The sequence below is a fragment of the Phacochoerus africanus genome, chromosome 11 (genome assembly GCF_016906955.1).
Source record: "Phacochoerus africanus isolate WHEZ1 chromosome 11, ROS_Pafr_v1, whole genome shotgun sequence".
Classification (NCBI taxonomy): Eukaryota; Metazoa; Chordata; class Mammalia; order Artiodactyla; family Suidae; genus Phacochoerus; species Phacochoerus africanus.
Genome location: NC_062554.1, coordinates 113143649 through 113171466, shown reverse-complemented (window position 1 = coordinate 113171466; position 27818 = coordinate 113143649). Strand labels below are relative to the sequence as shown.

The following is a 27818-nucleotide window of genomic DNA, read 5'->3' as shown; positions in this document are numbered from 1 at the left end:
TCTCCAGCTTTTCCTTTGAATAATCTGTACATCAGTTGCTCTCTGACCCTCTACTCTCAGGCCTGGCTGTGGGAAACAGGCTTGGAGAAGGAGAGTAGGTCAGGCAGGGTGCTGCTGGGCTCAGGGAGAGACTAAATAGCAGCCTTGTTTGGGGCACCATGGATTACAGAACTCAATTGTGACCAGTTTCAACCCGACCAAGGGCCTAGGTGGATGGAGTGCTGGAGAGGAAAAGGTAGAAGCTGCCAGAAAAGCCCAGAAACTGCCAATGAGAAAACAGAGAAAAGTGAGTGTGAGGTTGAGTCACTGGCCCTGGGAGCCCCCAGATCATAGCCCTAACAGCTCTTCTGCTGGCAGATGCCTCAGGGAGATCTGGCCCAAGTTTTCAAAACTCTCCAGGGTTTCTCAATCGCCTTGGTGGCAGGGCTCCACCCCCACCACTTTCAAGCCTGGTAGTTCCTTCATTGACACACAGCTCAGTTCCCATAAATGGGATGGTATGGGGTGTGGGGGAGTGGGGTGGGACAGGTATAAGAGGAAGTTCAAGGTCTGAGGAAGTGTCCTGCCTACACTGTGGGCTGCAGGAGGCTGAGGGCACAGGAAGAAGCCACACAGCCACCCCTCTGCTACAGCCAGGATGGGTCTGAGGGTGGCTCAGACAGGTCTCTGGGTTGGCCCTTGAGCCACTGCACAGAGGGACTGGCCTCCTACCTGCAGAGTGGGAGGGGCAGTGGGAAGGAGAGGGAAGGGGGTGGAAAGCAGAGCTGGGGAGGGAGGGAGGAGGAGCCTGGTCTGAGGTGGCCCATGACCTTGATTCCCTGATTGGGGTGGCTGGGGGCCGGGAATGGGGTGGAGGGGTGGGGGGGGGCGGTGAGGGGGAGCAGAAGGATGGGCAGGAGGTACTTGCAGGAGGTGGTCTCACCTTGCATTTCCTTTCAGGTTTTGTGGCCCTGGTGCTGCTCCAGAGCTGTAAGTAACCCCCTTTTAAGTCCCAGCAGGTGTGGGTGTGGCGAGGGCTGTGAGGAGGAGACCTGGGCACTGACAGAGTGTGTTTCCAATTTCTTCTGTGACTTAAATGGCTCAGAAATATTAGCACTTGTTAAACCCAGGTGATGAGGTAATGAGTATATAGATGTTTATCATACTACTACTCCCTACATTTCTACTACTTTTCTATATATTTAAAAAATTTCAAAATTAAAATTTTTCAAAGACTCAGATTCAGTGAAGTCTTCAACTAATGGTCTGGTGGGAACCACTAACAGGAGCCCAGAGGCAGCAACGATGAAGGATGCTCACTGCCAGAGGGCAGAAGAGGCCTACTTTGCAGCAGGAGAAATCAGAATGAGAGGAGAGGAGGAATTGGTCCATTGAGCTATTGTACCCCAGCTTGAGGGATGGACCAAGAGAGCCTGGGGACTGCTGTTCTGGGTGGGTTGCAGGTTAGGGGCACTCCCACAGGAAGGCAGAGAAGAGATGAGCCAGAGAATCTCAGATCAAATACTCCACTGAAGGTCCTGCGAGAATCTCCCCTGAAGGCCAGGGTCTCCTGACACTGGCTGTTGAAGACTGGGCACCTCCTCTCCTTCAAAGCCACTGTCTCCAGGAAGCCTTCTTTACTTGTACCAGGTCCCATTTCATCTTTATTCATCAGCCTGCTCCCCTCGCACCCCACCCTGGCAGTATATTTATCCATTGCATTTGATCTTTTCTAAGCGTTTTCAGAATTGACCTTATTATTTTGCTTTTTAGGGCTGCACCCGAGGCATATGGAAGTTCCTAGGCTAGGGGTTCAATCTGAGGTACAGCTACTGGCCTACACCACAGCCACAGCAATGCCAGATCCTTAACCCACTGAGAGGGGCCACGGATCAAATCCACAACCTCATGTTTCCTAGTCAGATTTGTTTCTGCTGTGCCATGATGGGAACTCTGGAATAGGGCCTTATTTTCATCAAACAGGGACAAAAAGGCAGATGCACCTGAGCCAGACCCTTTCATTTAGGATTCTAATTTTGCTCACAATTCTGTCCATCTATCTGCCCCCTAAAATCCCATTGGTGTGCAGCTTGGGGCTCAGGCTCAATCCTGGCCCAGGCCCCACCCTAGCCTTCTCCTTCAGGTGCTGCCTACAAGCTGGTCTGCTACTATACCAGCTGGTCCCAGTACCGGGAGGGTGATGGGAGCTGCTTCCCAGATGCCATCGACCCCTTCCTCTGCACCCACATCATCTACAGCTTTGCCAACATAAGCAACAATGAGATTGACACCTTGGAGTGGAATGATGTGACGCTCTATGACACACTGAACACACTCAAGAACAGGTTGGGCCATGGGCTGGCCAGGGCCGGAGGAAGATGGAGGGTTAGCCGGGCTGGCTTCAGGGCAGAGTCCCTTTGCCCAAGGGGATGGCCCTCAGTACTCCCCTCTGGGTGGAGAGTAGGAGGGCCTTGGCTTCAGTGGGAGGAGGTGATGAGGGGAAGTAGCAGGTTGTTGGAAGAGGCAGACTGTAGAAGAAGGTGCAGCCGAGCTCCCTTGGGAAAGGGAGGCACGTCTCTCATCACCTCTCCATGGAGCCTCAGAGTGTTCATGGCTCTATTTTGCCATAGCCTGGCTTCCCCATTGGAGGGAATGAAATTGGGCAGCATACCTAGGAGTAACTGCCACAAATACTTAGCAATTCTTAGCCTACTAAATCTCGGGGTTGGAAGGAAGGGCCTCCCACTCCAAGCTAGAAGCCTTCCACAGCCTCCCAAACATGGGGCCACCCCATGCCCCAACAACTTCACTTCACCCCTACCCTCCTGCTTCCCTGTGCCCCACAGGAACCGCGACCTGAAGACCCTCCTGTCTGTTGGAGGATGGAACTTTGGTTCTCAAAGGTAGGACACATTCCCCAGAGGATGATGGAGTAGGAAGAGGCGTAAGTTTCTCCTCACCTGCTGTGTGTGTGGGAGGGGGTCACGGGGACCCCAAACTGGTCAGGCACAGGGTCCTAAATGGTTTTCAGGGGTCTTCCTCATGTACAACCAATAAATCAGAGCCCAAAAGGGAAAGGGACTTGCCAAGAGTCACACAACAAGGTAATGCTTCTGATTTCCTGCAAATGCTCTTTTAAACTGCTTCTCAGACATGAAAGCAAAGACTTTTGGGGGCTACTGTCCAAAGGGGCTGGAAAGAGAGAGATGAAATGAAAGGAAACATTTGGGAGTGGAGGCCCTGGGAAGACTTCATGGAGTGGGTAGAGTAGGAGCTCTGAAAAAGGGACAAGGTATGGCCATGAGAGCTCCCATGCATGCCATGCATCCTGTCCAGCTGTATCACATGTAATCCTCATAACAGCACTACATGATATATTTATGCCCATTTTACAGATGAGGAAGCTGAGGCTCAGGTTATAACCCGCTCAATGTGTCTTGGATAGTAGATGATAGATCCAGGGATATCTGGCTCCAAAGAGTACACTCTAAGATGCCTAGAGATGGGTCTTGTCCCAACCATGGCCTCTTAGAGCTGTGTGGGTTTGAGCTCCATATGTCCCAGAGACCTACCCCCAGAGGGCCAAGGCATTCAGCATTTTGGTGCTGAGAATTCTACTGGGGTGATTTCGGTTCCAGATTTTCCAAAATAGCCTCCAACACTCAGAGTCGCAGGACTTTCATCAAGTCGGTGCCACCATTCCTGAGGACCCATGGCTTTGATGGACTGGACCTAGCCTGGCTCTTCCCTGGGCGGAGAGACAAGCGGCATCTCACCACTCTGGTCAAGGTGCTGGTCGGGTTGGGGAAAGGAACAGGGAGGGTACAAACAAGCTGTCTTCAGGGATGTTCTCCTGAGGCAGGCAAAGGAGGACTGAGGCCTCCTGGCTGCAGGATCCTGAGATCTGGACCAGAGATAAGACCCGAACTGGTCTGTGTCCTGAGATCTTACCCAGCGAGGAAGAATCACATGACACCATGGGAGATGGATAGGGCTTCTAAGAGGCAGAGGTCACTAAGCAGAGTGCCCGCTCCTCTCTGCCCAGATAGGGGAGCATCACTGGCCCCTCTTCATTCCCACATGGATGCTGCCCACTCTCCAGCATGCACTGCATCAGAGGCAGCCCCATCTGGGACAGCCCAAGCGTCTCTAGTTACCCCAGGGACATAGTGATCATTTAAACAAATCGTTCACAGAAACAATACAAATCATTTTAATTTTGTGTTCTCATGTACAAGCTTGAACAAGGCACAGACCAACAGGCAAATTTCTTCCAACATCAACTGTGGGCCAAGTGGGATCACCCTCTATTTTTATGGACCCTCCAGGACAGAGAATAATTGAGTGTTGATAGGTCTGCATGGGGTGTAGGGAGGAGATTGGTCCAAACAGTTTTGAAGGAAAAGGATGGGTGAGCCTGAGGACGGAACCACTTCATCATTCCCACTGAGCCCCAGTCAGGTTGGGGATGATGGCAGACAGGAAGGCCAATGATGTGCCCAGAGATCTTTCTCTATAAGGCTTGTGCTCATTTGCTTCACTCCCAACCAGGAAATGAAGGCTGAGTTTGTAAGGGAAGCCCTGCCTGGAAAAGAGCGGCTCCTGCTCAGCGGAGCGGTGTCTGCAGGGAAGGTCGCCATTGACAGAGGCTATGACATCGCCCAGATATCTCAGTGAGTCTCCAACCCACTCTGCCCTCACTCTCCATTCCATGTTGAGTCAGAAGACTGGGCTTCCAGTCCTAGTTCCTCCAAAGGCTTGATGTGTGACCCTGAGCACACTCAAGTCACTTTCCCTCTCTGTGCCTCAGCCTCCCCATCTGTCAAATGGGGCATAATAATCCCTATTCTTCCTTTTCACTTGGGGTATTATGCTGACCAGTTGAGACAGTTGCTATGAATGTATGTATTTGTGGAAGGGAAGGCAGGGAAAGTTAAACAGCCAGTCAGTAACAAGCATTGCTCCACGTCTGCCTGAGCAGAGTGCTAGTCTCTGGAGAGGCAACACAGCAGGAACCCTTCCTTCCATTTCTAGACTGCTGGGGTCCACAAGGTGCAGGGGACCCCTCTCCTGTTTGCCTTGCCCCTCCTCCTCAGCCAGCCCTCTTATGCATGTGAGAATGAGCAGTCCCCAGTCAAACAGTCTGTCCCCATGGAACAAAGCCATGGGTCTTAGGAAACCCAAGAGTAAGAAACAAAAGCTCTTCACTCTGACTTTCCTTTTTTTTCCCGAAGGGCCATACCCACGGAATGTGGAGGTTCGCAGGCTAGGGGTTTAATTGGAGCTACAGCTGCTGGCCTACACCACAGCCACGCCAGATCCGAGCCACACCACAGCCCACGGCAACACCAGATCCTTAACCCACTGAATGAAGCAAGGGATCAAACCTGCAACCTCGTGGTTCCTAGTCGGATTTGTTTCCTCTACGCCATGATGGGAAATCCTCTTCACTGTGACTTTAGAATCTTCTTTAGGGTCTTAGGGAAACGTAGACAAGGTGTTTTAATTGATCACTTAGCAGGTGGGAATGAGGTGGCTCTCAACCATTTGCCTCAAGCACCTGAAACTCATGTTCATGTAATCCACAGCAGACCTTCCAACTGCATGTGTGGCAATCTCCCCACCACAAGGAATCATAAGTTCAGGTCATCATTTGGTCCTGCTCTTTCTGCACAAGGCTGTTGATGCAACTTATTTTTTTTTTTGAACTTGTCCTTAAAGTATTTATTTTATTTTTTAAAGTTTTTCTTGAAGTAGAGCTGATTTACAATTTTTTTTTTTCCTTTTTAGGTTTGTACCCATGGTATATGGAGGTTCCCTGTCTAGGGGTTGAATCGAAGCTACAGCTGCCGGTCTACATCATAGCCACAGCGATGCAGGATCTGAGCCACACCTGCGACCTGCACCACAGCTCAGAGCAACATTGGATCCTTAACCCACTGAACAAGGGATCGAACCTGCAACCTCATGGCTTCTAGTCGGATTCATTTCTGCTGAGCCACAACAGGAACTCCATTCACTTTTTAAAAATTTTTGTTTTTTTTTGATTTACAACATAGTGATCAATTCTGCTATACAGAAGAATGATTCAGTTATACATGTACCCATATCCATTCACTTTCAGATTCTTTTTTTTTTTTTTTTTTTTTAGGGCTGCACCCGTAGCATATGAAAGTTCCCAGGCTAGGGGTCAAATCGGGGCTGCAGCTGCTGGCCTACACCACAGCCACGGCAACACCAGATCCAAGCTGCATCTGTGACCTATGCCACAGCCCAAGGCAATGCCAGATCCTTAACCCACTGAGCGAGGCCAGGAATCGAACCCATGTCCTCATGGATACTAGTCAGGTTCATTACTCTAAGCCACAACAGGAACTCCACTTTCAGATTCTTTTCTCACATAGATTATCACAGACTATTGGGTAGAGTTCCCTGTGCTGTACAGCAGGTCCCCTTTGGCCAATCAGTGTTGATGCCATGTTTAATCTGCTTTCACCAAGGTGAATGCGGCCCAAGTGGAGAGGGTGAGGTGAGATGGAGGCCAGCTCCTAATTGTGTGCTGGAGGCAGAACGGAAGAACACTGTTCTTGTCTTAAATGCACTTGTGGGGCTCTGAGCCCACTCCCCAGTATGGCACAGGTGAGGTGTTCCAGCAGCCTAGGCAGTGAGTTGCCAGGTTCTACTGGGTTGGGGGTTAATGTGTTTCTTCTGGTTACCTGTTACTCCTGCTCACATCCCCTGGGGTGGGGCCTGTGTGGCCAAGAACATTCTTAATTTTTCACATTTTCCTCCATCCCCTCTTCCACAGACACTTGGACTTTATCAGCCTTTTGACCTATGACTTCCATGGAGCCTGGCACCAAACTACAGGACATCACAGTCCCCTGTTCCGAGGTCAGGGGGATGCAAGTTCCGACAGATTCAGCAATGCAGTGAGTGCCCCAGTGGAGGGAGGGTCGGGTGGGGGTACCACAGAGACCTGCCACCTGACAGAGCTCACACTCCAACCTCTCTACTCCTCAGTAATCCTGCAAGGGATGACTTCACAGATGAGGAAACTGAGGCCGCAGTTTTTGCATCTCCAAAGCCCAGGGACTGGGGAGATGGCATGTCCCTAAAGAATCAGCACAGGGAGGGCATTCCCTTGGTGACTCAGCAGTTAATGAACCTGGCTAGGATTCCTGAGGATGCAGGTTTGATCCCTGGCCTTGCTCAGTGGGTTAAGGATCCGGCATTGCCATGAGCTGTGGTGTAGGTCACAGAAGCAGCTTGGATCCTGTGTTGCTGTGGCTGTGGGGCCAACAGCTGTAGCTCTGATTCGACCCCTAGCCTGGGAACTTCCATATGCCATGGGTGCGGCCCTAAAAAACAAACAAAAAGCAATTACATCCGGTTACTTATGATAGAACATGATGAAAGTTAATATGAGAAAACGAGTATATATATATGAATATGTGTATATGTGTGTGTGTGTGTGTGTATGACTGGGTCACTTTACTATATGGCAGAAATTGACAGAATATTGTAAATCAACTATATAAAAAAAAAAAGAATCAGGACATCTCCTGTTGGGCCTATAGGGAGGGCCAAGTGAAGGCAGAGGGCAGATGGGAGGGAACACAAAGGGGGCTGGGGGCTGAGAAAGCAAGAGTTTAGTCTAGATTTTGCTGTGTATCCTGAGCCAATCACCTGAATTCTGCAACTGTCAGATACTGACAATCCCTTCCTATACCTAAAAGGATATTTTTGAGATTGAAACTATACAATGCATTTTATCTATTTATTTTTTGATTTTTAGGGCTGCACCTGCGGCATATGGAAGTTCCCAGGCTAGGGGTCAAATGAGCTGCTGCTGCCAGCCTACACCACAGCCACAGTAACATGGGATCCAAGCCGCATCTGCAACCTACACCACAGCTCATGGCAACATTGGGTCCTTTAACCCACTGAGCAAAACCAGGGATCAAACCCGCATCCTCAAGGATACTAATTGGGTTCATTACCAGTGAGCCACAATGCGAACTCCTATACAATGCATTTTATACTGACCTTACAGGTCCCCAGAAAGGAGGGAAGTCCAAATGACCCGGCACTCTGCCTTCCAAGGCAGCAGTGCGGTCTGCACAGCCTTCCTCCTCCTGCACCACCAGCACCTAACTGGTCAACCTGTCCTTCCTCACCCACATCCAGGACTATGCTGTGAGCTATGTGCTGAGGCTGGGGGCCCCAGCCAATAAGCTGGTGATGGGTATCCCCACTTTTGGGAGGAGCTTCACTTTGGCCTCTTCCAAGACAGACGTGGGAGCCCCGGCATCAGGGCCAGGAATACCAGGCCGGTTCACCAAGGAGAAAGGGATCCTTGCCTACTATGAGGTATGAGTTGAGGCGGGGGAGGTAAGTTTTCCCACACTGCCAGCAGCCCTGGGGAAGGTAAGCCTCCTATCCCACCCTCACTTTTACTCCGCTGGGAATTAAAAAAAGAAAAATTCCAGGAGTTCCTGTTGTGGCACAGTGGGTTGAGAATCCGACTGCAGCAGCTTGGGTCACTGTGGAGGCATGGGTTCAATCCCCAGCCCAGCGCAGGCACAGTGGGTTAAAGGATCTGGCTGGTGTCGCAGTTGCAGCGCAGGTTGCAGCTGCAGCTCAGATTCGATCTGTGACCAGGGAAATTTCATACCCTGAGTGTAGGGAAAAAAAAAAAAAAAAAGTTCCAGCAGATCCAGCACTTTGGTGAAGAGAGAGGTGGGGGGCAGGCATATCCCGTCTACATCCCTCTCCAGAGAAGAGGCAGTTTCTTCTATTTTGGCCCAAGCTCTGCTGTCTGTGCTGCCTTGGGCCAGTCCTCAGTGTCAGCCCACCTTTTCCCATATCCCTGTTTAAGATGCAGGAAGCTAATTAGAGTCCCCTTGATGCCCTCAGTCACAGAACCCTGGGATATTTACAAATGTTTTAAGTCAAGTTGAGTGAAGACTGCAGTTCAAGGGACAAGTGTACCCTGCAGAAAGAAATGAGGGGCTGAAGGGGATTTGGGGAATGGCAGCTTTTCGGTGACCTGCAAAGTCTAGCGCGGTCCCCCATATCACGCCTACTGTTTTCTCTGCTCAGATCTGTGACTTCCTCCAAGGAGCCACAGTCCGTAGACCCCTTGGCCAGCAGGTCCCCTATGCCACCAAGGGCAACCAGTGGGTGGGGTATGATGACCAGGAGAGCGTCAAAAACAAGGTAGGTTCCTAAGACCACACCCAGAATGAAAAGGGGGAGGGAAGCTCCCTGCCCTGAGGGTGGGGCTGGGCTACAGGTGTCTTTTGGCTCTCAGGTGGCTGCTTTTCTCTCCCCTGGGGAGGCGCCCACATAGCACACTCCCCACATATACACCCTGGCCTGGGACCCCAACTCTGCCCCCTCTGGGTCTCCCTCCCAGGCGAAGTACCTGAAGAGCAGGCAGCTGGCTGGTGCTATGGTGTGGACCCTGGACTTGGATGACTTCCGGGGCAACTTCTGTGGGCAGAACCTACGCTTCCCTCTCACCAGTGCCATCAAGGATGTGCTTGCTGCGGCGTAGCCTCTGTCCTTGGCACACGGTGGGGCAGGGATGGCCCTTGCCCCTTGGCTCTAACTGGCTAGGAGTCGGAGTACCTGCCCTGCTGGGTCCCTTGCTGAGCCTCAGGCTCCCTCCCTGGGGCCCATGCAGAGGCCACAGCTCTACCACCTGAGAGCAGCTCTAGTGGACAGGCAGGCAGGAGTGGTGCTGCAGGACCGGCACCATGTAAGACACGGGTCAGCACACACCTGCTGACTAGTGAGAATGCCCAGGGACTCCAGGCTCCCCCCTCCAAGGAGATTTCTTCATCTCCCTTGCCCCCCAGTCCTCCGTGCTAGGGGGCACCATTTTGGCAAGCTCCACCACCACACAGCCAACCATCTCACAAGAAGCAGCAGCCACACTAATTATATCCTCTGCAAAGCCTGACTTGAAACTTTCACCCAGAAACATACTCATGGCCCCCTCCCACTTCCTTTCCTAATTCTGCAGCTGCTCAATAAAGCACCAGCGCTCATCATTTGTTGCCATTAGCTTCAGTCTATCTCTGTGGCCTCGCTGGACCCACTGGGCTCATCTCCCCCAGCTCTTCGGGATTCTCCCCTCTCAGGCTCAGGAGCCCTGAGTTGCAGAACGTGAGACCATCCTGTCCTCTGCTGGGCCCCAGAAAGGAGGCCGGCATCCTCAGATCCATCAGTCGTAGACTTCACCCAAGGTAGCTGGTGGCCATCCAGATCTTCAAGGCATTGCTGTCCAGACTTCTTAATGCAGTTGCTTGTTGAAAGAAGGCTTTTCTGTTTCCAAGAGGCTAGCAGGCACCAGGAAGGAAGCCCTTTAACCCCAACCCTTCATCTTCTCTCACCCTGGGGAGGTGGAGGAGCCAACATAGGGCCAGGTTAGAGAGCCCTAACCCTGGTCTCTCAAGGCTAAAAGGAGACACCAATGTTACCTCATATACCCTCCCTCCATCCTAGACCTGGAGTCTCTGTAGGGCCTGTGAGAAGTGGCCTTCCAGCCTCCCGCAATGCTCCCAGTGGCCAGCTGCTCATTACCTTAGAGGAGCCCTTTCTGTTACTGGACTGAAATCTGTCAGAAGTCCCAGGACTAGAGCCCAGCCCTCTGTCTCTCCTCTCTCAGGACATAAGCAGCCCGCAGCCTATGCAGAAACCAGGGCTCCTCGACTCAGCCGGGGACAGGAGGTGTGGGGCAGATGGGTGGGTTGGGAGGGGCTCAGAAGATCAGCCAGCCTGCCAGCCTTTATGAAGTAAGATGTTAGCACCAATTCCTGTGAATTCCCAGAGCCTTGGACATGCCTTACCTCCAAAGAGAGTACAGATGCACATTCCAAAACCAAGGTGAATTTATTCCCTGATGTTTAAATTATTTGTGACTTGGCCTAGTGGCTTGTGACACTGGTTTGAGATGTGGGGAAGGAAATACCTATCAGCCTCCCTGAAATCTGAACCAGCTGGAGCTGGGCAGATGCAACCGATCCCAAGGTCACAGCCCTGCTCAAGGCAAAGGGAATAAGAACTTGGCCAGAGCCTCTAGGGGTACCTGGCATTTCACTGTTGGCCAGTGGGCCAAGCATTCCCTAATCCCAGCCCACTGCCCACCCCACCACATAGGGATCTTTGAAACCCCTGGGTCTGTGAGTTCTCCAGGGCAGCAAACCCCCACCCCCTTCTCCTGGCCACCCTCCCCCATCCTGGGACAGGCTCTGCAGGGCTGACTCAGGGTCCTGCAGAGTTAGTCACATTCACTTATAGCTGCAGAGTCAGAGGCCAGGGATGGGGATCGGGTCTCCAAGGCCCGCCCCCTACCGGGCAGGACATTTGTCATCTGGCAAAGGGCATAGGCACCCAAGCGGGGCAGGATCTGGAGGCTCCCCAGGCCCTCTGTGGCCTCTCCTCAACAAGGACAGCCAGTGGTAAGATGTGGCCACATTCCTGTGCCCCCGGCCCCAGGGAAGGGGGAGAAGGTATGTGCGGCTGAGGACCCTAAATAAATTCCATGTGTATTTATTTTTCAGTTGTGAGCTATATCATACATGCTGAAGAGTGCATAAAATGTATTTATTTAATTGAAAGAATGCCTTTATAGTGAAAGCCTGTGTAACCACTACGCAGGACAGGAATCAAGACCTCATTAGTGGCCCTGAGCTCCAATCACATACATCCCCGTCGCTGCCCCCAGGGGCCAGCACTCTCCTGACTCTCCCTGTCTTCTTTTGTAGAGATGCCCCTTGAAGAAGAGAGGTGGTGCCGCCTGTGTGTGAATTGAACACGAGTGGGAATCACACCACTCTGTGTGTCCAGCTCCTTTTGCTCCCCATTATGTCTGTTAGGTCACCCGTGTAGCTGAAGTTTTTATTCTAGTTTTGGTTTCTAGGTGCAGAGACACTGCACAGTTAATTATGGATCCCCTTGCTGAGGGAGGGCTGCTTTCTCCAGATTTGGCGACTGCAGACAACACTGCCGTCAGCATTGGCATGTGTGTCTCCTGGGGTGCAGGTGTGAGGGTTTCTGGGGTGGGCCATAGAGTTTGAACATTTTCAACTTGACCAGATGCTCACCCACTTTTGTCCAAAGAGAATGCTCCCATCTACACTCCCACCAGCAATGGGTGTTCTTGTTCCTCCCCCTCCTCCCTAACACATGTTATTTTCAGGGTTATTAAATCATCACCAATCTTAACGTTTTATTGGATGAATGACTCAAGGACTAGCAATTTGGTCCTGCCTGCCTCATTTTCCCTATGGCATGTACGTGTCCATGCCATGCCCTGCTTTGAAGCGTCTAGACGTCTCAGAGTGCTGTCCTTCTCCAAGTTCTCTTCCAAATCTTCCTTATGACTTTATTCCACCCTCAAGGGCTAGGTGGGGGACTCTCATGGTGCTGTCTTTAGCAGATAGGGAGACCAAGGGCCAGGCCAGGGGTTGGGGAGGCTGGGTGACCAGGGGACTTAGTTTCCCTTCCTGGGGTCCCATTGCCCTAAGATCCTCCTCCAATCATCCCCGCCTCAGGCATCCCAATGCCCTCCTTTTCTTGGCCCTCAACCTCACACAGCACAAGTGAAGCTCCTCGGGAACGTGAGGACCAGGGAATTGTGGGAATTCCCTGGCAACAAAGCGGGGAGTGCTCTCTGGGGAAGCCTGTTTCAGGCTGTCTGGACCCCAGCACCCAAGCTGAGAAGCCTTGAGCACAAGGGCCCCACAGAAGCCAAACATGCAGAGTCTGATCTGGGTTTATTCTCCAGATGAAAGCTCTTGTTCCCAAATGCCCTGACCCCTGGCACAGGCTCCCGGCAAGTCCCATCTCACCCATCTGTACCCTCCTCCCATCTGGGCACCAGAACCCCAGCTACTGAGATCCAATCAGGGTGATGGACAAGGTCCCGTGCTCCTCAAGGGACCCTTACAGTTCCTCCCCCAGAGCTATTCCTGGCTTAGGCTCCTCCCACGCTCTGGTCCCCCTGCCTGACCTGACCCCACAGCTGGGAATCATTTGCTTGGGGGTGGGGCAGCCCCCCTGACTATATATGCCTGGACCTAGGTGTCCCAGGCACCCTGGAAGCACAGACCCTCCACTGCTAATCCCTGCACACTCCAGCCTGACCCCTCAGCCAACCCCAGCAATGACAGGAAAAGCCACCTTGGAGGCCCCCGACTGTGGTCCAGAGGAGACTGCCTCTGAATCTGCAAATGTGCCCGCCACAGAGCCCTCTGGAGAAGTGACAGCTCCGAAGTCTACGGGGGAAGAGCAGACTCCCAAGCCACAGGAACCTGCCCCTCATGCACCTGCCCCCGATGCCCCCGCAGCCAGTAAACCTGCACCTCCGAGTGAAGGTGAAAAGAGGGGGGACAGGTGGAGGAGGGTGGCAGGCATGGCACGGAGCGGTGGGTGGAGAGCTTTTGACCATGAACCCCTTCCCCTTCCCCTACTTCTCCCTCAGATGTCCCCAGTGCCCCGCTGCTGCTGGCCGTGGAGGACGTGGGTGATAGCTCGGTGACTGTGAGCTGGGAGCCCCCGGAGTGGCTAGGGAAGCTGGGTTTCCAGGGCTACGTGCTGGAACTCCGCCGAGAGGGAGGTGAGCTCTGGGCTGAGCCCTGAATACACGCAGGGAGGGGGGATTGGAGGGTGGCAGGGACAAGCCCCCAGTTCTGCAGTTGGGTCAGTCCAGGAGGAGGGATGGGAGAAGCAATGCTTTCAACCCACTCACCCAAGGCTTCTTGCTCCACCAATGCCCCTCTGAGAGCAGGAAGATGTCCAAACCACCTGGGGAGGCCCCTTGTCCTTGAGCTCCCGAAAGAAGAGTTGGGGACACCGGGGCACAGCTCCGTGAGAATGGAGGCTGTGCTAAGTCTCAGAGGACCCTGCTTGGGGAGGGAAAGCAGGAGGCTGAGAGCAGAGAAACTGAGGGGGAGGGCTAAGTCATAGGAGGAGACAGTGAAGAGAAATAGGCGGCGGCGGGGTCTCTGGCCAAATTCCTGATGCCACTGTCCTGCTGTCCATCTCCATGACAGTCAAGCTCAGCCTGGCCTCTGCCTTTGCCCCTAGCTTGCTGTGTGACTTGGCAGACGTGTCCAACTCTCTCTGGTCACCACTTGAGGGCTCTAACATCAGGTGTCTTTGATGCAATTTAACAATGAGAGGCAGGGAGGGAGAGCGTGGGGAAATTCAGGCTCCAAAACATCCTCGATCACTTCCTCCGATCACCAGTGAGAAGGGTAGCTGCACTGAGAAGGGTGCCCACGGCCATGGAGCCAGGGCCATGCACTCTCTTCATTTCCCTCAGCCTTGGAGTGGGTGCCTGTGAACACCCGGCCCATGATGGTGACCCAGCAGACCGTGCGGAACCTGGCTCTGGGTGACAAGTTCTTCGTGCGTGTGACTGCGGTGAGCTCTGCAGGGGCTGGCCCACCGGCTGTGCTGGATCAGCCTGTCCACATCCAAGAGACCATTGGTAAAGCTCATCCCTTCATCTTCTTGCACCGCACCCCTACCCCCGCCCCACTGCCAGGATCCTTGTCTAATGGGTGGAGAAACTGAAGCCAATGGGCAAAGCGAGCAGGGCAGCCCTCTCCCCCATCCCACACTCACGTGCACAAACCACCTGCTATCACCATCTTGCCTCAAGAGAACTCCGGGTTCCTCAGCAGCAAGGGGCCTCTGGAGCTCAAAGAGGCCATTTCCCTGAGTGGCCCTGCCCCCAAGAGGGAGAAGGGCTTCTTGACCCTCAGAAATGAAAGCTCAAGCTCCCCAGGTCACCTGCCTTAGGGTCCCAGTGCTTAGAGTCATTCAGTTCTTCCTCCTATCCAATCTTAATCCCATCAGAGACCACGGAGGCTCATTTCATAGTGCTTGGGTTCCAGATTCTCCCCTAAATTTTGAAACAAAGAGGTGTTTCCTTGCCTCTTGCTGCACCACATCCCTAGTGGAGGAAGACACATGCCTGCAAAAGGCCCGTGAAAGTTTCTCCATCCCCAGAGGCCAGTGCCATACTGGGAACCTGGGAAGCCAGCTGCTGTCCCCTTGCAAAGATTTCTATTTGTAGGGTGCATTAGCCTCAAGCCTACCCTTGCTCCCGTCCCAGGGCTGATCAGGTTTCAGTCTGTTAATGGCAGTGAGTCATTTGGTCTGATCTGAGGTCTCTGGGGACAGCCCAGAGCCCCAGGGTGATGAGAGATATAGGCCAGCAGGTGGCCTGAGGCCTTGTCCACCTTCCTCCTTGTTGCCCCCTGTGTCTCCCAGAGGGGGACCCCATAGTCCTGGACAGGGTTTCTAGAAAGACAGGGCTTCACAGCCACAAAAAGGGTGAAGTTTGGATTCAAGGAAATACTTCTCAATCCTAAGGCCTGGGAGATGTGGGAACCACAGGGCTAGAGAATGTAGAAGTGTAGATTGTCATGGCCAGTCAATCCAAGCTAAGGAGGTCCCAAGGCACCCCAGGACTCCTTCGAGGTCACCCAACGTACTAACGGGGCCTCAGAACCTGACTCCCACACAGGCCCCTCATGTCCCACCAGTAAGCAGGGAGTCTTCTCTAGTGGTTTTCAAAACCAGAGGACATTCCCACTTTTTGAGTCTGGGCGAGACCTGGCCCCTCTTGGCAGCTCAATATGGACACATTGACTTTAGCCTGGAGGTGCCAGGAAGCCCTCCTGGCTGGGGCAGATGCATCGTTGACTTCCTCTGGGAGCCCGGGGAGCTCAGACCCTGGGAGCCTGTAGAGAGTAGGCTTCTGAGAGCCTTCATTGAAGGAGTCAGCCAGACTCAGCACCCACTACTCCATTAAAATTCCTCTGGCAGGAGAGAAGGGGATTTCCTGGAGAGAAGAGGGGAAGGAGGCCATGAATAAACAGGGAGCAGCAGGGCCTCCTCATGGGCAGGGAAGGGTGGGGACCCTGTCCAGAATCCACAGCTACTCAGCTGTCCCTCCTCAGCCACCTGGAGCTGCCAAGCATTCCTGGCCCCCTGCAGCTGCCCCTGGAACATTCCAGGCCTGATGCTCCCAGGCCAAGTGCCTGCACAGCTAATCCTCAGAGACACAGTGTTCCTTCTTACTGTCTCCTCCCTCTCCACCCTGTGTTCCATGGACCAACTGCTGCCACCTGTTTGCTACCGAGGAGCCTCAGCCACTACCACCCCTGCCCCCGTCCAGTGGGACGGTGGCATGGTTGTTGCAGCTTCCCTTGGAAGGCTCACAGCCTCAGCGGTTGCATTTGGTGATGGTCAGGAAAGTGGTTCTCTACTGTAGCATAAGGCTGAAGTAAGGTGTCAGGAAGGACTTCCCAACCATCAGACTGAAAGGTACTGGGAGAGGGAACAGAGAAGGAAGGGGATATGTCTACTCTGGCTTCATTCAGAAAGGGAAATATCCCAAGCCTCCCATATGGCTTGGAGACAGCAATGGGCAAATGGGTCTCACTGGGGCTTCTCTGAAGGCCTGAGCTGGTACAAGGCAGGGGGAGAAAAGACAGCACTGTCACCCTTCCTAGGAATGCAAGGCGACAGGTGCAGCACCTGCTTCCCACTAGGGGGAGCCAGAGAGCCAGCCAGGGCCCATCTGGAGCCCAGGAATGCCTGGGCTGCAGGGCAAATCCCAGCCTGGCAGGGTCGTGGCGCCAAGGGAGTGCCCAGGATGCCTACCAGTTCACACCGTGGAGGCCCTGCCCTCCTGGAACCTCCTGGCTCTCAACTCCCCAAGGGCCTTAGGGGATTTGGGCCCCTGGAACTGGGGCATGAACTTTGCCTTTCCCATAAGGAGGCAGCCTCAGAGCACACACAGGAGCCCTCCTGCACAGCCAGCAGTCTTCACCAGCTGTCTCCTACCCCTGCCAGAGAAGCCCCCAATCAGCAGCCCCCTCGCCCACCCCACTGTGCTAAGCCTAGACCCTTACTTTAATACAGAGGCCCCCAAGATCCGTGTTCCCCGCCACCTTCGTCAGACCTATATCCGTCAGGTGGGAGAAGCAATTAACCTGCAAATCCCCTTCCAGGTGGGTATGCCTCCTGCCCAGGGTAAGAGCGCGGGTGGAAATCAGGCCCCCATTTGAGAGTGCTGGAGGAGCCCCAGGAAATGTTTGGATCCCCATGGGGGTCTGCCTGGGAGCCACACACCAAGACGACCTCATCTCCCTCTCTTGTTCACTTGACTCAGTTGTGTTTCTCTAGCCTGCGAACAGGGCAGATGGTCCAGGGCCTGGTCGGACACTTGATGAATGGGGGTCTGCGCAGCACCTGTGGCTCTAGTCTCTGCCACCCCTCCTAGGAAGGGCTGATGGGGCCGTCTTTCCTGGGCACAGCTCCAGAGATCCCTGAACCTGAGTGAGTGTGGGTTGCTGGTACCTTTTGCACCCACTCTGAGAGGTCTGTGCCCTCCCAGGGGAATCCCACGCCTCGGGTCTCATGGACCCATAATGGCCACGCCCTGGACAGCCAGCGGGTGAACGTGCGCACTGGGGACCAGGACTCCATCCTCTTCATCCGCTCAGCCCAGCGCTCGGACTCAGGCTGCTATGAGCTCACCGTCCAGCTGGAAGGCCTGGAGGCCAAGGCAGCCATTGACATCCTGGTGATTGGTATGGAGCCAAGGGAGACGGGGCTGACTTGTGGGAACCCCGAGGCCCCACCTGCCCTAGACCTGATGGCTGACGGGGTCAGGCCAAGGGAGAGTGATGGGAGCCAGATCTTGGGTGGGGGGATTTTGCAGCAAGCCCACTTCTCCCCCTCACCCCGCCCCCCAACACTCTGTTCCTGCAGAGAAACCCGGATCCCCCAGCAGCATCAGGCTACTGGACGTCTGGGGCTGCAATGCTGCCCTTGAGTGGACACCACCCCAGGACACAGGCAACACAGAGCTTCTGGGCTACACAGTGCAGAAGGCAGACAAAAAGACAGGGGTGAGGCCTGCTAGAGCAGACCAGGGGGAGGAGGAAGGGCTGTGTGTGGCGGTCGTGGGGGGAGTGGCCTAGGTGGCTGGGAAGGCCCATCCACTGAGAGTCCAGAGACTGAGGAGCTCTGGTCTATTGCTAACCTGACTTCCTGTGTGGCTTTTGGCAAATCTCTTTCCTCTCTGGGCTTCAGTCTCTTCCCAAGGACTGCAAGGGGGACTCTCAGAGGCCCTTCAAACTCTAGAGCAGTGCTTCTGGAAATGAAAGGTACACATGAATTACCTGGGAATCTGGCTAAAATGCAGATCTTAATTCAGTAGCTCTGAGGTGGGGGCTGAGACCCTGAATTTCTATGAAATTCCCAGGTGATTCTCTCTCTCTCTCTCTTTTTTTTTTTTTTGGTCTTTTTTAGGTCCATACCCATGGCATATGGAGGTTCCCAGGCTTGGGGTAGAATGGGAGCTGTAGCTGCCGGCCTACACCATAGCCACAGCAACACCACACCTGAGCCACATCTGAGACCTTCACCACAGTTCATGGCAACCGTGGATCCTTAATCTCCTAAGGGAGGCCAGGGACTGAACCCACGTCTTCATGGATACTAAGTTGGGTTTGTTTCCGCTGAGCCACAACAGCAACTCCTCCCAGGTGATTCTTAGTTTGCAGGTCCTTGAGCCACATTTCGACCAGGAAGTCTCTAGAATTCCCTGAGAACACCAGAAAGGTCACCTCCTCCCAGGGCTCCTTCCAATTCAAAGTCCCTTAGGCTCAAACGTGGATGGTTGTGCTTCCTAGGGATGGGGCATAGAATAAGCCCCTCTAAGGAAGTGGTCACAGGGCCAGCAGGGAGGACGAAGGCAGGGGGTGCATGACGGGGCCTGGGTCATTGCAGCAATGGTTCACGGTGCTGGAGCGCTACCACCCGACCACCTGCACCATCACTGACCTCATCGTGGGCAACTCTTACTCCTTCCGGGTCTTCTCGGAAAACCTGTGTGGACTCAGTGACTCGGCCGCTGTCACCAAAGAGCTCGCCCATATCCAGAAGACAGGTGTGTCTGGGCCCAGGACTGGAAACCAAGCCAGGCCTGGTCATGCCGCCCTTCTCCCCGTCTCTGCCTTTTCTTTGGTGTGTCTGTCAGCCACCCTCCCTTGTGTGTTTCTTGTGGGTGTTCACTTGCCATAATCTTTGCTGCTCTCTCCACAGCTACGTGGGCACAAGTGCTGGTACGCGTGCGCGCGCACGCGCGCACACACACACACACACACACACACACACACACGTTCATATGGAGGGACTGTAAAGAAATAGATGTGGTTGGAGTTCCCGTCGTGGCTCAGTGGTTAATGAATCCGACTAGGAACCATGAGGTTGTGGGTTCGATCCCTGGCCTTGCTCAGTGGGTTAAGGATCTGGTGTTGCCGTGAGCTGTGGTGTAGGTTGCAGACATGGCTCAGATCCCGCATTGCTGTGGCTGTGGTGTAGGCCGGTGGCTACAGCTCTGATTCGACCCCCTCCATATGCCATGGGAGTGGCCCAAGAAATGGCAAAAAAGACCAAAAACAAAACAAAACAAAAAAAAGAATGTGGTTGACTGAGTGTAACAAACATGTCAGAGCAAACCCATGCCAGTAAGAAGCACCCCCTGGGAGGCTGTGCACGTATTCTAAAGATGCCACATGGCCAATGTCATAGTGGCCATTGGGTTTCATGTGTGTGTCCCCGAGGGAGCTACCGTGAAGGGAATGCACAAGGATAGGCAGACTGGCGAGTCTGCTAAAAGCACAAACCTCCTGACCCTAATATGATGCCACAAAGATGAAGGAGAGATATGGGTATTTACTGTCTCCACACAGGCACATGGCCCTCTTGCGTCAAATGTGAAATTCCCAGCCCTTTCTCCCTGTCACCCTGCACGCTCCCAGTCCCCTACCCCCACCCCCGCCTTCATGAGTCTGTGTGGGCTGCAGAAAGCATGCTCTTTTAAACACTAGCCTGAGCTGCACAGAATTAGGAATACATTTTTGTTTAAAAGAGGAAAGCCAGTCAGTTCTCCTAAGACAAACAGAAAAGAAATGTGGAATCTCTGGGGTTTTTCATCTCTACCCTCAGCCAAGATCATTGCAACTCTTTGGCTTTGCTGCCACTCCTCTCTGTTCTCCTCTCTGACTTGCCCAGCCATGGTGTCGGCTTTTCTCTGCCCCTTTGAGACATTCTGTCTCCAAGTTCCTGTAGGTGGGCTGTGCCTGGCTTCCCAGAGATCCTAGGAGACTGGGGTCCTACCAGGAGGCTCCAGAGGAGGCAGGATGAAATGAATTGGCACCGCCCTCAATCTTCCTCCAGATCACCAGCTCTCTGCCCAGAGAGCCATAGTCATCACATGACCTTCCACCCCTTAATTTTTTTTTTTTTGTCTTTTTGCTATTTCTTGGGCTGCTCCCGCGGCATATGGAGGTTCCCAGGCTAGGGGTCAAGTCGGAGCTGTAGCCACCGGCCTACGCCAGAGCCACAGCAACGCAGGATCCGAGCCGCGTCTGCAACCTACACCACAGCTCACGGCAACGCCGGATCGTTAACCCACTGAGCAAGGGCAGGGACCGAACCCGCAACCTCATGGTTCCTAGTCGGATTCGTTAACCACTGCGCCACGACGGGAACTCCCGCTTCCACCCCTTAAGCTCCAAACTCACTAGGTGATACTGTGCAAGTCCCTCATCCATGAAGGGCTTCAGTTTTCACCTGTGAACTGGGATGACAAACCTACCCTTATGGGCGAATGCTATATAGATTCAATGAAACACCCAGCTGTAAGCTGTAGGGATACTTTAGGAAAATAGACGAGGTCAATCCTAAGAGGGCTCCTCCTGTCACCTAGAAATTACCACACTTTCTCTCCTGAAACCAGATATTGTTGCCAAACCTAAAAGCTTTGTTGAGCGAGACTTCTCAGAAGCCCCTTCATTCACCCAACCCCTGGCTGACCACACCTCTACCCCTGGCTACAGCACTCAGCTCTTCTGCAGTGTCCGAGCATCACCCAAGGTGAGGGGCAGGGCCTGCTGTGCCCTGGTGGGGGCAGTGGGGTTGAAGAATCTTCTCAGGCATCCCTGCCAAAGCCTGAGGATGGCCCGATGGCCTTCGAGAGTCTTGACCTAATCCACAACTTTCTGAGCTCTCCTCTGACCTTGCTCCCCCAGCCCAAGATCATCTGGATGAAAAACAAGATGAACATCCAGGGTGACCCCAAATACCGGGCCATCTCTGAGCAAGGTGTCTGTACCCTGGAGATCCGGAAACCCAGCCCCTTCGATTCCGGGGTCTATACCTGCAAGGCCATCAATGTGCTGGGGGAGGCATCTGTGGACTGCCGGCTGGAGGTCAAAGGTGAGGGCTTGAGGGGGGATGCTCCTTAGGAACCCTCCCATGGATGGGAGAACAGGAGAAGCCACCTCTTCTCCTGGTGGCCTAGAGCACTGGGCTGAGCCCTGAAAATCAAGGCAAGACAGGGAGCAGTAAAGATTGAGCTCGGGCAGAGGACTTTCCACAAGGAAGGAGGGCTCAGTGTGGGGAAAGGAGGTGGTAGAGTCCACCTCGTGGACAGACGGATCCTCGGGGTGAGGGTGTGAGCCTCACTCACTCCCCTTCAGCCCCCTCCCCCGCTCAGGTCCCCAGCAGACACCCACCCCCTCTGGAGCTCTAACCTTTGGGTCTCTTCCAGCCTCAGCCACACACTGAAGAGCCCCTGGAGGAGGCCGTGATGAGGAGAAAGGTAAGTGGCTGCATGTATTCCCCCTGCTGCGTCTGCCAGTGGAGGCCAGGAGCAGGGGTGGGGGTGAGAGGGGGTGGCATTCAGCTCTAGGGACACATCTGCAGTCACAGGCAATGCACTGGCACAGTCCCAGAGTGTTCCAGAGACTGCAGGGCAGGCTGATGCTGGTGAGGCCTGAAGTGGGTGATGCAGTGGACGGACACCATGCAGGGTCTAGTCCTGGCTCAGAATGACCTTAGGCCAGGGAATTCCCTTGGACCTAATGCAGTGGGTGGCATTAACCACCCCCTGACTTCCCTTACCCAGGTGAAGTTCTGGACAAGTGAAAATGTCCAATGGGTAGAGCTCAGACCTGGGCCTTGGGCCCTTAGGGAGGGAGGCCTGGGAAAGGGAAGGGGTGCTGCTTTGCCCACCCCATCTCACCTCTTCAGCAGGGCACAGGTAGCCCAGCTCCGCTAACAGCAGGGGCTCATGAAACCTGTTCTCTGCCAGGTGCTGCAGGCCTGAGGGGTCAGGGCAGCCGGGCCCAGAATCAAGCTCCACGGATGCCCCAGATTCCCGTTTCCACAGTGACAGCTGATGGCTTTGCTCCTTGGTACCTGCCAGCCCCCTTCCTCCCCCAAGAGTGGGCCTAGCAGGTCTCAGGCCAGGCTTCCTGGACACAAGGGGCCCCAGAAGGTGCTAAGATTGGAGCACTGCTGCAGAGAGTAGTGCGCTGGGCGTGAAGCACTTGAATAAAGGTGTGTGGTGTTACAGTGCAGGGGCCTCTGTGACAGTGAGCATCATCTGTGTGGGGGCGGCCCTGTGTCACCGTGAGGGGGATGTTGAATGTGTCACTACGAGGGGGTCTCTACCTATGACACCACGAGGAAGGTGCTGGCGGGAGGGAACGCAAGGTGTTATGGGTGTTTGCGGGTATGAGATTTTTTAGGATCTCCTTTCACATTTAGGGTTTGCTCCCCTAAGAGGATAACTGTAGGAACAGACATGGCCTTCTCTGGAACCCTCCTTGCTCCAATCACCCCCACATCCTACCTCTCTTCACTTCTCCTCCATCCCTCATCATTGCTTCTTTTCTGCCGAAGCTGTCTGCAGCCCTTGGACAGTGGTAGCTACGTTCTCCAGGAGGCTTCACAATCTTTTATTAGTCAGGGGGCCAGGGGACATCCCACATCTGAGAGAAGAAAGGGCCTGAGTTGCTATTCACACTTGGAACCTGGCCCCTCTCCCCTCTGATAAGGGGCTCTGGACTTGGCAGGGAGTGAACCCTTCCCCAAGGGTCTAGGCTAAAGGCCTAGACCCTGTAACAGAGCCTCAAAGCCCATGAAAACTGTGCTAAGTGCAAGGGGTACTGAGGGAACGTAAATGCTGGCAAGACTTTCCTGTCCACACACTCAGGAGGCTAGTCTCCTCTGGCCTGACTAGCCTGTCTCACTCCATCCCAGACTGTCCACGGTAGCCTGCTTTCCCTCATCCATCTCATCCCCTGGCAGGCAGAATGCTCCCCAAAGCTGGCATGTCTGGAGTTCTCCTCGCCATCTGGCCCAGAAGCAGCAGAGATGGGTGTCACCTAGGAGGGTACAGGCCCATCATCAGGGGCTGGTGGAGCTGGTGGCCTGGATGACAGGTGTGCTCCACCAGGCTCCCACTTAGGACGCTCAGGCAAGAATGAGGGCTCAATGCTGCCACCTAGTGGCTCCTTGAGGTCCACATCTAACATTCCACACTAGCGCTGGGGCTTGGAGCTGCCACTCAGGTCCCAAGGGCTAGTGGAGAATAAAACAAATATTGGCAATTATTTCTGGACTCTTTCTTTCTTCCTCTACCAAGTATAACCCCAGGATACCCAGGTGAAGGAGAACAGGCACCCTGACACCCAGCATGGCTGGGAACGCAGGGTTCTGGGAGGTGGGGACTGAAGCTCCTTGATTCCTGCTTGTCAGTGGTTCTGGCCACTTTTTCCTAGAGAAAAAGAGAGAAAGAAAGCCAGGATATCCAGCTTCTCTCCTTCCTTCCATCTTGGTGGGTATCTTCTTTTCTCCTTAAGCTTGGTCCCAGGGCTACACCACAACAACCTAAGACAAGCACACTTCCCTGCCTGCTGTGAGAGCTGAGCTCACCCTCAGACACAGGGCCCCTTGGCAGTCTCAGAGTCCCCAGGCTCTGCCCAGACAACTTTCCTCCTCCCATCAGGTTACCTGGTTCTTTCCCCATGGACTGCCCTCCCAAACCTCCTCCAAGCCCCAGAGGTGCAAGGCACCCACAGCCCGCAGCCCAGTGGGGAAGAGTCGGGGAGATAAGGGAGACAAGTGGGACAGTATGGAGGTGAGGACTGGGCTGAGATGCCCCAGATGTGGGCAGGTGGGAGCAGGAGGTGGAGTCTAGTCATCTGGCCTCTCTTCTGGAGGGTCCCCATCAATGGGAGGTGCAGGTTGGCAGCGGAAGTGGTCATTCCAAATCTTAAGAAAGGTAACCCGAAACTTCTGGATGCGGAAGGCATAGACGATGGGGTTCATGGCCGAGTTGCCGTGTGTAAGGAAGATGGCGATGTAGATGAGGATGCTGGACTTGTGGCAGGAAGGGCAGAAGAGGGCGATGCAGTTAAGGATGTGTAGGGGCAGCCAGGTAAGGGCAGAGAGGAAGAGGATGAGGGCCAGTGACTTGGCGATCTTCAGCTCCTTCCCATAGTACTTCTGCGGGTCGCCCGAGGATGCTGACACCTTCTTATTGAGCTGCTTGCGGATAAGGTAGAAGACCTCCAGGTAGATGAGGACCATGAGCAGCAGTGGGGGCAGCACCCAGACGAAGAAGTTGAAATAGACCATGTACTCCATGCTGATGACCTTCTCGAACTCGCACTTGATCAGGGGCTCACCCACACTGCCGTTGGCCACCCAGTCCTGCTCCACTTCACTCAAGTTGTTCCAGCCGAACAAAGGCGTCAAGCCTACCAGGAAGGAGAGAATCCAGCAGCCAGCGATGGCCATCGCAGCCCTTCGGGGAGTCACCACCGTCTTGTACCTGGGGGAGAGGAGGGCAGAGCGTGAGGCCCCTTCCTCAGCCCACCCAGTCCCTGAGGGTTTCTAAGAGGAGGCCCCCTGCCCAGCCAGGACCCAGGGAGTGGGGAGGTGCATGTCTTAAGCTAGAGGGCCAAGCCTTCGGGATCTAAAATTTAGGGCAGAGCTTGCAATGCCCTGGTGCATGTCTCCTGTGGGAAAAAATCATAGCCGAAAAAACAAACGACCTCCTTTAGGAGTTTTACTAAAATTACCAAAGTAAAAATTGCTCACATGCACTTGGCACACCCTCACCAGAGACCTTATCTTTGCATCGTGCTTTGTGTTCATGGGGTAGAAAAGCACCAGCAGAATGAGTGCCCATTTGACAGCTGAGGAAACTGAGATTCAACGTAGACACGTGTTCTGCCCAAGACCATGTGTTGGGTATCAGCGCTGTCCTGTGCTTCCTAACACACATCTACACTGCCCACAACAACCCGGTGATTAACACATTATCCCTCCCCTGGGGCCAGCTCTTCCCTGCCATCCCCCTCCCCCCCGCCCCAGCATTGGCTCTGTCCCATCTCTGCCCACATACCCCACCTCTCTGCCCCTTCAGTCACTGTACAGTGCTTATCTCCTGAGGGACTGAGTTCAAGAACCAGCTTTCCACCCCCAAGCTAATTGGGAATTATTCTCAGGGAAGAGAACTGATGTTCACTGAGCAAATACTACATAGGAGGGACTCCTATTTAGGTATGTTTGGGTGCGTTCATTCATTTTTGTGTGCTTTCTGTGCCAGGCGTTGGGCTCTGTGTTGGGAATAAGATAAATAATCCCTACCTCTATGCAGCTCACATTTTGGGTGAAGAAACAGATAACACAAATGTAAGGAAATAAATAAACAAGACAACCAGAGGTTGTGATATGGCACGTGAAGGAGATAAACAGGACGATGTCAAGAGAGAGAGCTATCAACCTTTTTTGTGTCATGACACACAAAGAAGATAAAAACCTTTTTTTTTTTCCTTTTCTTTTAAGGGCTGCACCTGCAGTGTTGGAAGTTCCCAGGGTAGGTGTCGAATTGGAGATGCAGCTGCCGCCTAAGCCTACGCCCATGCCACAGCAACTCCCAAGCAACACTGGATCTGAGCTACACCTGTGACCTACACCATAGCTTGCAGCAATGCTGGATCCTTAACCCAGTGAGCGAGGCCAGGGATCAAAACCACATCCTCGGAGTTCCCACAGTGGTGCAGTGGAAACAAATTCGACGAGGAACCATGCTGTTGTGGGTTCGATCCCTGGCCTGGCTCAGTGGGTTAAGGATCTGGCATTGCCGTGAGTTGCGGTGTAGGTCACAGATGCGGCTTGGATCTGGCATTGCTGTAGCTCTGGCGTAGGCTGGCAGCTACAGCTCCAATTAGACCCCTAGCCTGGGAACCTCCATATGCCACTGGTGTGGCCCTATAAGGAGGAAAGACAACCCAACCCCTGAAAAAAACAAACAAACCCTGAATCCTCACAGACCCTGAGTCGGGTCCTTAACCCACTGAGCCATAACAGGAACTCTGTGATGAAAACATTAGGATGACACAGAAAAGAGATGAGGCTGCCCTTGGGCAGGGAGTCTCCCCCTGCTCCCATTATTACCAGGGTTAAGAGGATACTCCAAGGGGCTCCCCACTTCTCTTTAAACCAACCCAGCCAGCAGCCAGTGTGTCCTCTGCCAATTCACTGGCCTTGGAGTAAGTGCCAAGGGCTGAGGCCCGCCCAGCTCTGTGCCGAGGAGCTAGCTCAGCCTAGCAGCTTGCCCAGTTGTTATTTTCCAATGCGGCTTCTGAGATGGATGGAGTGCCCTGGTGAGCTTGTAAATAGCCACCGAGACCTGTGGGTGTGGAGGGGGAAGCTGCCCTCGGATTCCGTTTTCTTCTGTCCCATGACTGCAGAACTGTGGCTTTCTCCTTCACAGCAGTGATATGTAAGATCCCTCTCACCCTGGACTTCTGGAAGCCTTTACAGGGGAATGCCTGGGGTGGGGGTGGGGGAGAAACCAGACTGCACCCCACCCCATCTAGAAAGCAAGCACTCGAAGGGACCTTGGATACCTCACTTCCAATCTCACCATTCCTGTGGGGAAACTAAGGCCGCTAGATGACTTCGATATCTTCGGTGTGATGCCCTGTCCCCTACTCAGTAATCACAGTGTCCTTGTGTCCCCAGAGCTCCAAGGGGCCTTGAAAGTATCCCGGTTTGCTTGTGCCTCTCCGAAGTTTTCTGAGAGCTAATCCTTACTCTCTTGCTGCAACTAAAGCCCAGTTCCGCCTCTTGGAACCCCAGCAGGCTACTAGCCCGGTGCATTCTTCAGTGTCAGAGACCCATGTCTGGGCTCTGGGTCTGCAACCTGCTGGGTCAATTCTTCTGTAACATGAAACTGTGGGCCCACTTCAGATGAGATAGCATGTGATGTGAGCACCCCACCAACATTCCCGCGCCTGAGCTCCTACCCTCCAAGTGCCTGGGAAACTCTGGTCTCTCTGGATGCTCAGCAAATGCTCTGCAAACATCTGGCTCAGGGCTTGTATCTGATGAGCTCAAAGTGCTCCCCACATGCCCTGTGGTGAAAGAAGCTCTGGGTGAGTCTAGGGGGTGAGACCAAAGGAACACAGATCATTCTGTTAAGAGAAAAAGACTAAAGGACACTGCCACAGCTGTCACTAGGTGGGTGGGGTTAGGGCTGCAGCTGCAGGAGAAAGGCTGGAGGCTAGGCGCCCCCTGTCACACCTACAGTTTACATCATATCTGTCACTTACAAAGCCCTTTTACATTCATGTCTCAGGTCATCCTTGTAACCACCTGCAAGGTGAGTGCAGCACATAATGGAATCCCCATTTCACAGATTAGGAGCTCAAGGTCCAGAAAGGGTCAACACCTTGCCCAGATCTCTTGACTCCTCAGGGCACCAAGCTGACAGTGGGCTGTTCAGATGTGGATGATTGAGAGACTGGGGATGTCCCCTTCCTACACGAGCTTTAAAATGGGAATGTCTGCTCAAAGGTGGTACTGCCCAGAGGAAGGGGGGTAGACAAAGTGACTGCTGGTATTGCCAGCAGGAGGGGAGGGGGGTCCTAGCC

The 27818-nt window shown here is 53.8% G+C and overlaps 3 protein-coding genes across 6 annotated transcripts in view; 2 read left to right on the top strand and 1 right to left on the bottom strand.

The window, feature by feature from the left end:
• Positions 1 to 507: 507 nt before the first annotated feature.
• Positions 508 to 10040, top strand: CHI3L1 (chitinase 3 like 1). Its single transcript, XM_047752910.1, has 10 exons — positions 508 to 662; positions 940 to 969; positions 2123 to 2324; positions 2826 to 2882; positions 3618 to 3768; positions 4531 to 4652; positions 6788 to 6911; positions 8170 to 8352; positions 9085 to 9201; positions 9401 to 10040. Exons 1-10 carry the CDS (start codon positions 638 to 640, stop codon positions 9539 to 9541), a joined length of 1152 nt encoding a protein of 383 aa, XP_047608866.1. The 5' UTR covers positions 508 to 637; the 3' UTR covers positions 9542 to 10040.
• A 207-nt stretch (positions 10041 to 10247) lies between these two features.
• On the top strand, positions 10248 to 22443 carry MYBPH (myosin binding protein H). Its single transcript, XM_047752905.1, has 11 exons — positions 10248 to 13367; positions 13475 to 13609; positions 14318 to 14485; positions 16933 to 17021; positions 17408 to 17603; positions 17785 to 17924; positions 18808 to 18967; positions 20822 to 20958; positions 21114 to 21300; positions 21635 to 21685; positions 22178 to 22443. Exons 1-10 carry the CDS (start codon positions 13061 to 13063, stop codon positions 21649 to 21651), a joined length of 1536 nt encoding a protein of 511 aa, XP_047608861.1. The 5' UTR covers positions 10248 to 13060; the 3' UTR covers positions 21652 to 21685; positions 22178 to 22443.
• Positions 22444 to 22805: 362 nt separating this feature from the next.
• ADORA1 (adenosine A1 receptor) overlaps positions 22806 to 27818 on the bottom strand; it is a 37485-nt gene continuing 32472 nt past the window's right edge. For all 4 annotated transcript variants that reach the window (XM_047752911.1, XM_047752913.1, XM_047752912.1 and 1 more), the window contains exon 3: positions 22806 to 24706. In XM_047752911.1, coding sequence (XP_047608867.1) covers positions 24067 to 24706 — 640 coding nt within the window. In that variant the 3' untranslated portion in view covers positions 22806 to 24066. The remainder of the gene's footprint in view (positions 24707 to 27818) is intronic.

What these genes read in the sequence shown, in the direction of transcription:
- CHI3L1 (XM_047752910.1), top strand. Translation starts at nt 638, where the DNA reads ATGGGTCTGAGGGTGGCTCAGACAG. An exon ending in ATCTCACCACTCTGGTCAAG is followed by an intron (nt 3,769 to 4,530) that starts GTGCTGGTCGGG and finishes ACTCCCAACCAG; the next exon opens with GAAATGAAGGCTGAGTTTGT. An exon ending in AGGAGAGCGTCAAAAACAAG is followed by an intron (nt 9,202 to 9,400) that starts GTAGGTTCCTAA and finishes TCTCCCTCCCAG; the next exon opens with GCGAAGTACCTGAAGAGCAG.
- MYBPH (XM_047752905.1), top strand. Translation starts at nt 13,061, where the DNA reads ATGCCTGGACCTAGGTGTCCCAGGCACCCTGGAAGCACAGACCCTCCA. An exon ending in CCACATCCAAGAGACCATTG is followed by an intron (nt 14,486 to 16,932) that starts GTAAAGCTCATC and finishes ACTTTAATACAG; the next exon opens with AGGCCCCCAAGATCCGTGTT. An exon ending in ACCTGCAAATCCCCTTCCAG is followed by an intron (nt 17,022 to 17,407) that starts GTGGGTATGCCT and finishes GTGCCCTCCCAG; the next exon opens with GGGAATCCCACGCCTCGGGT.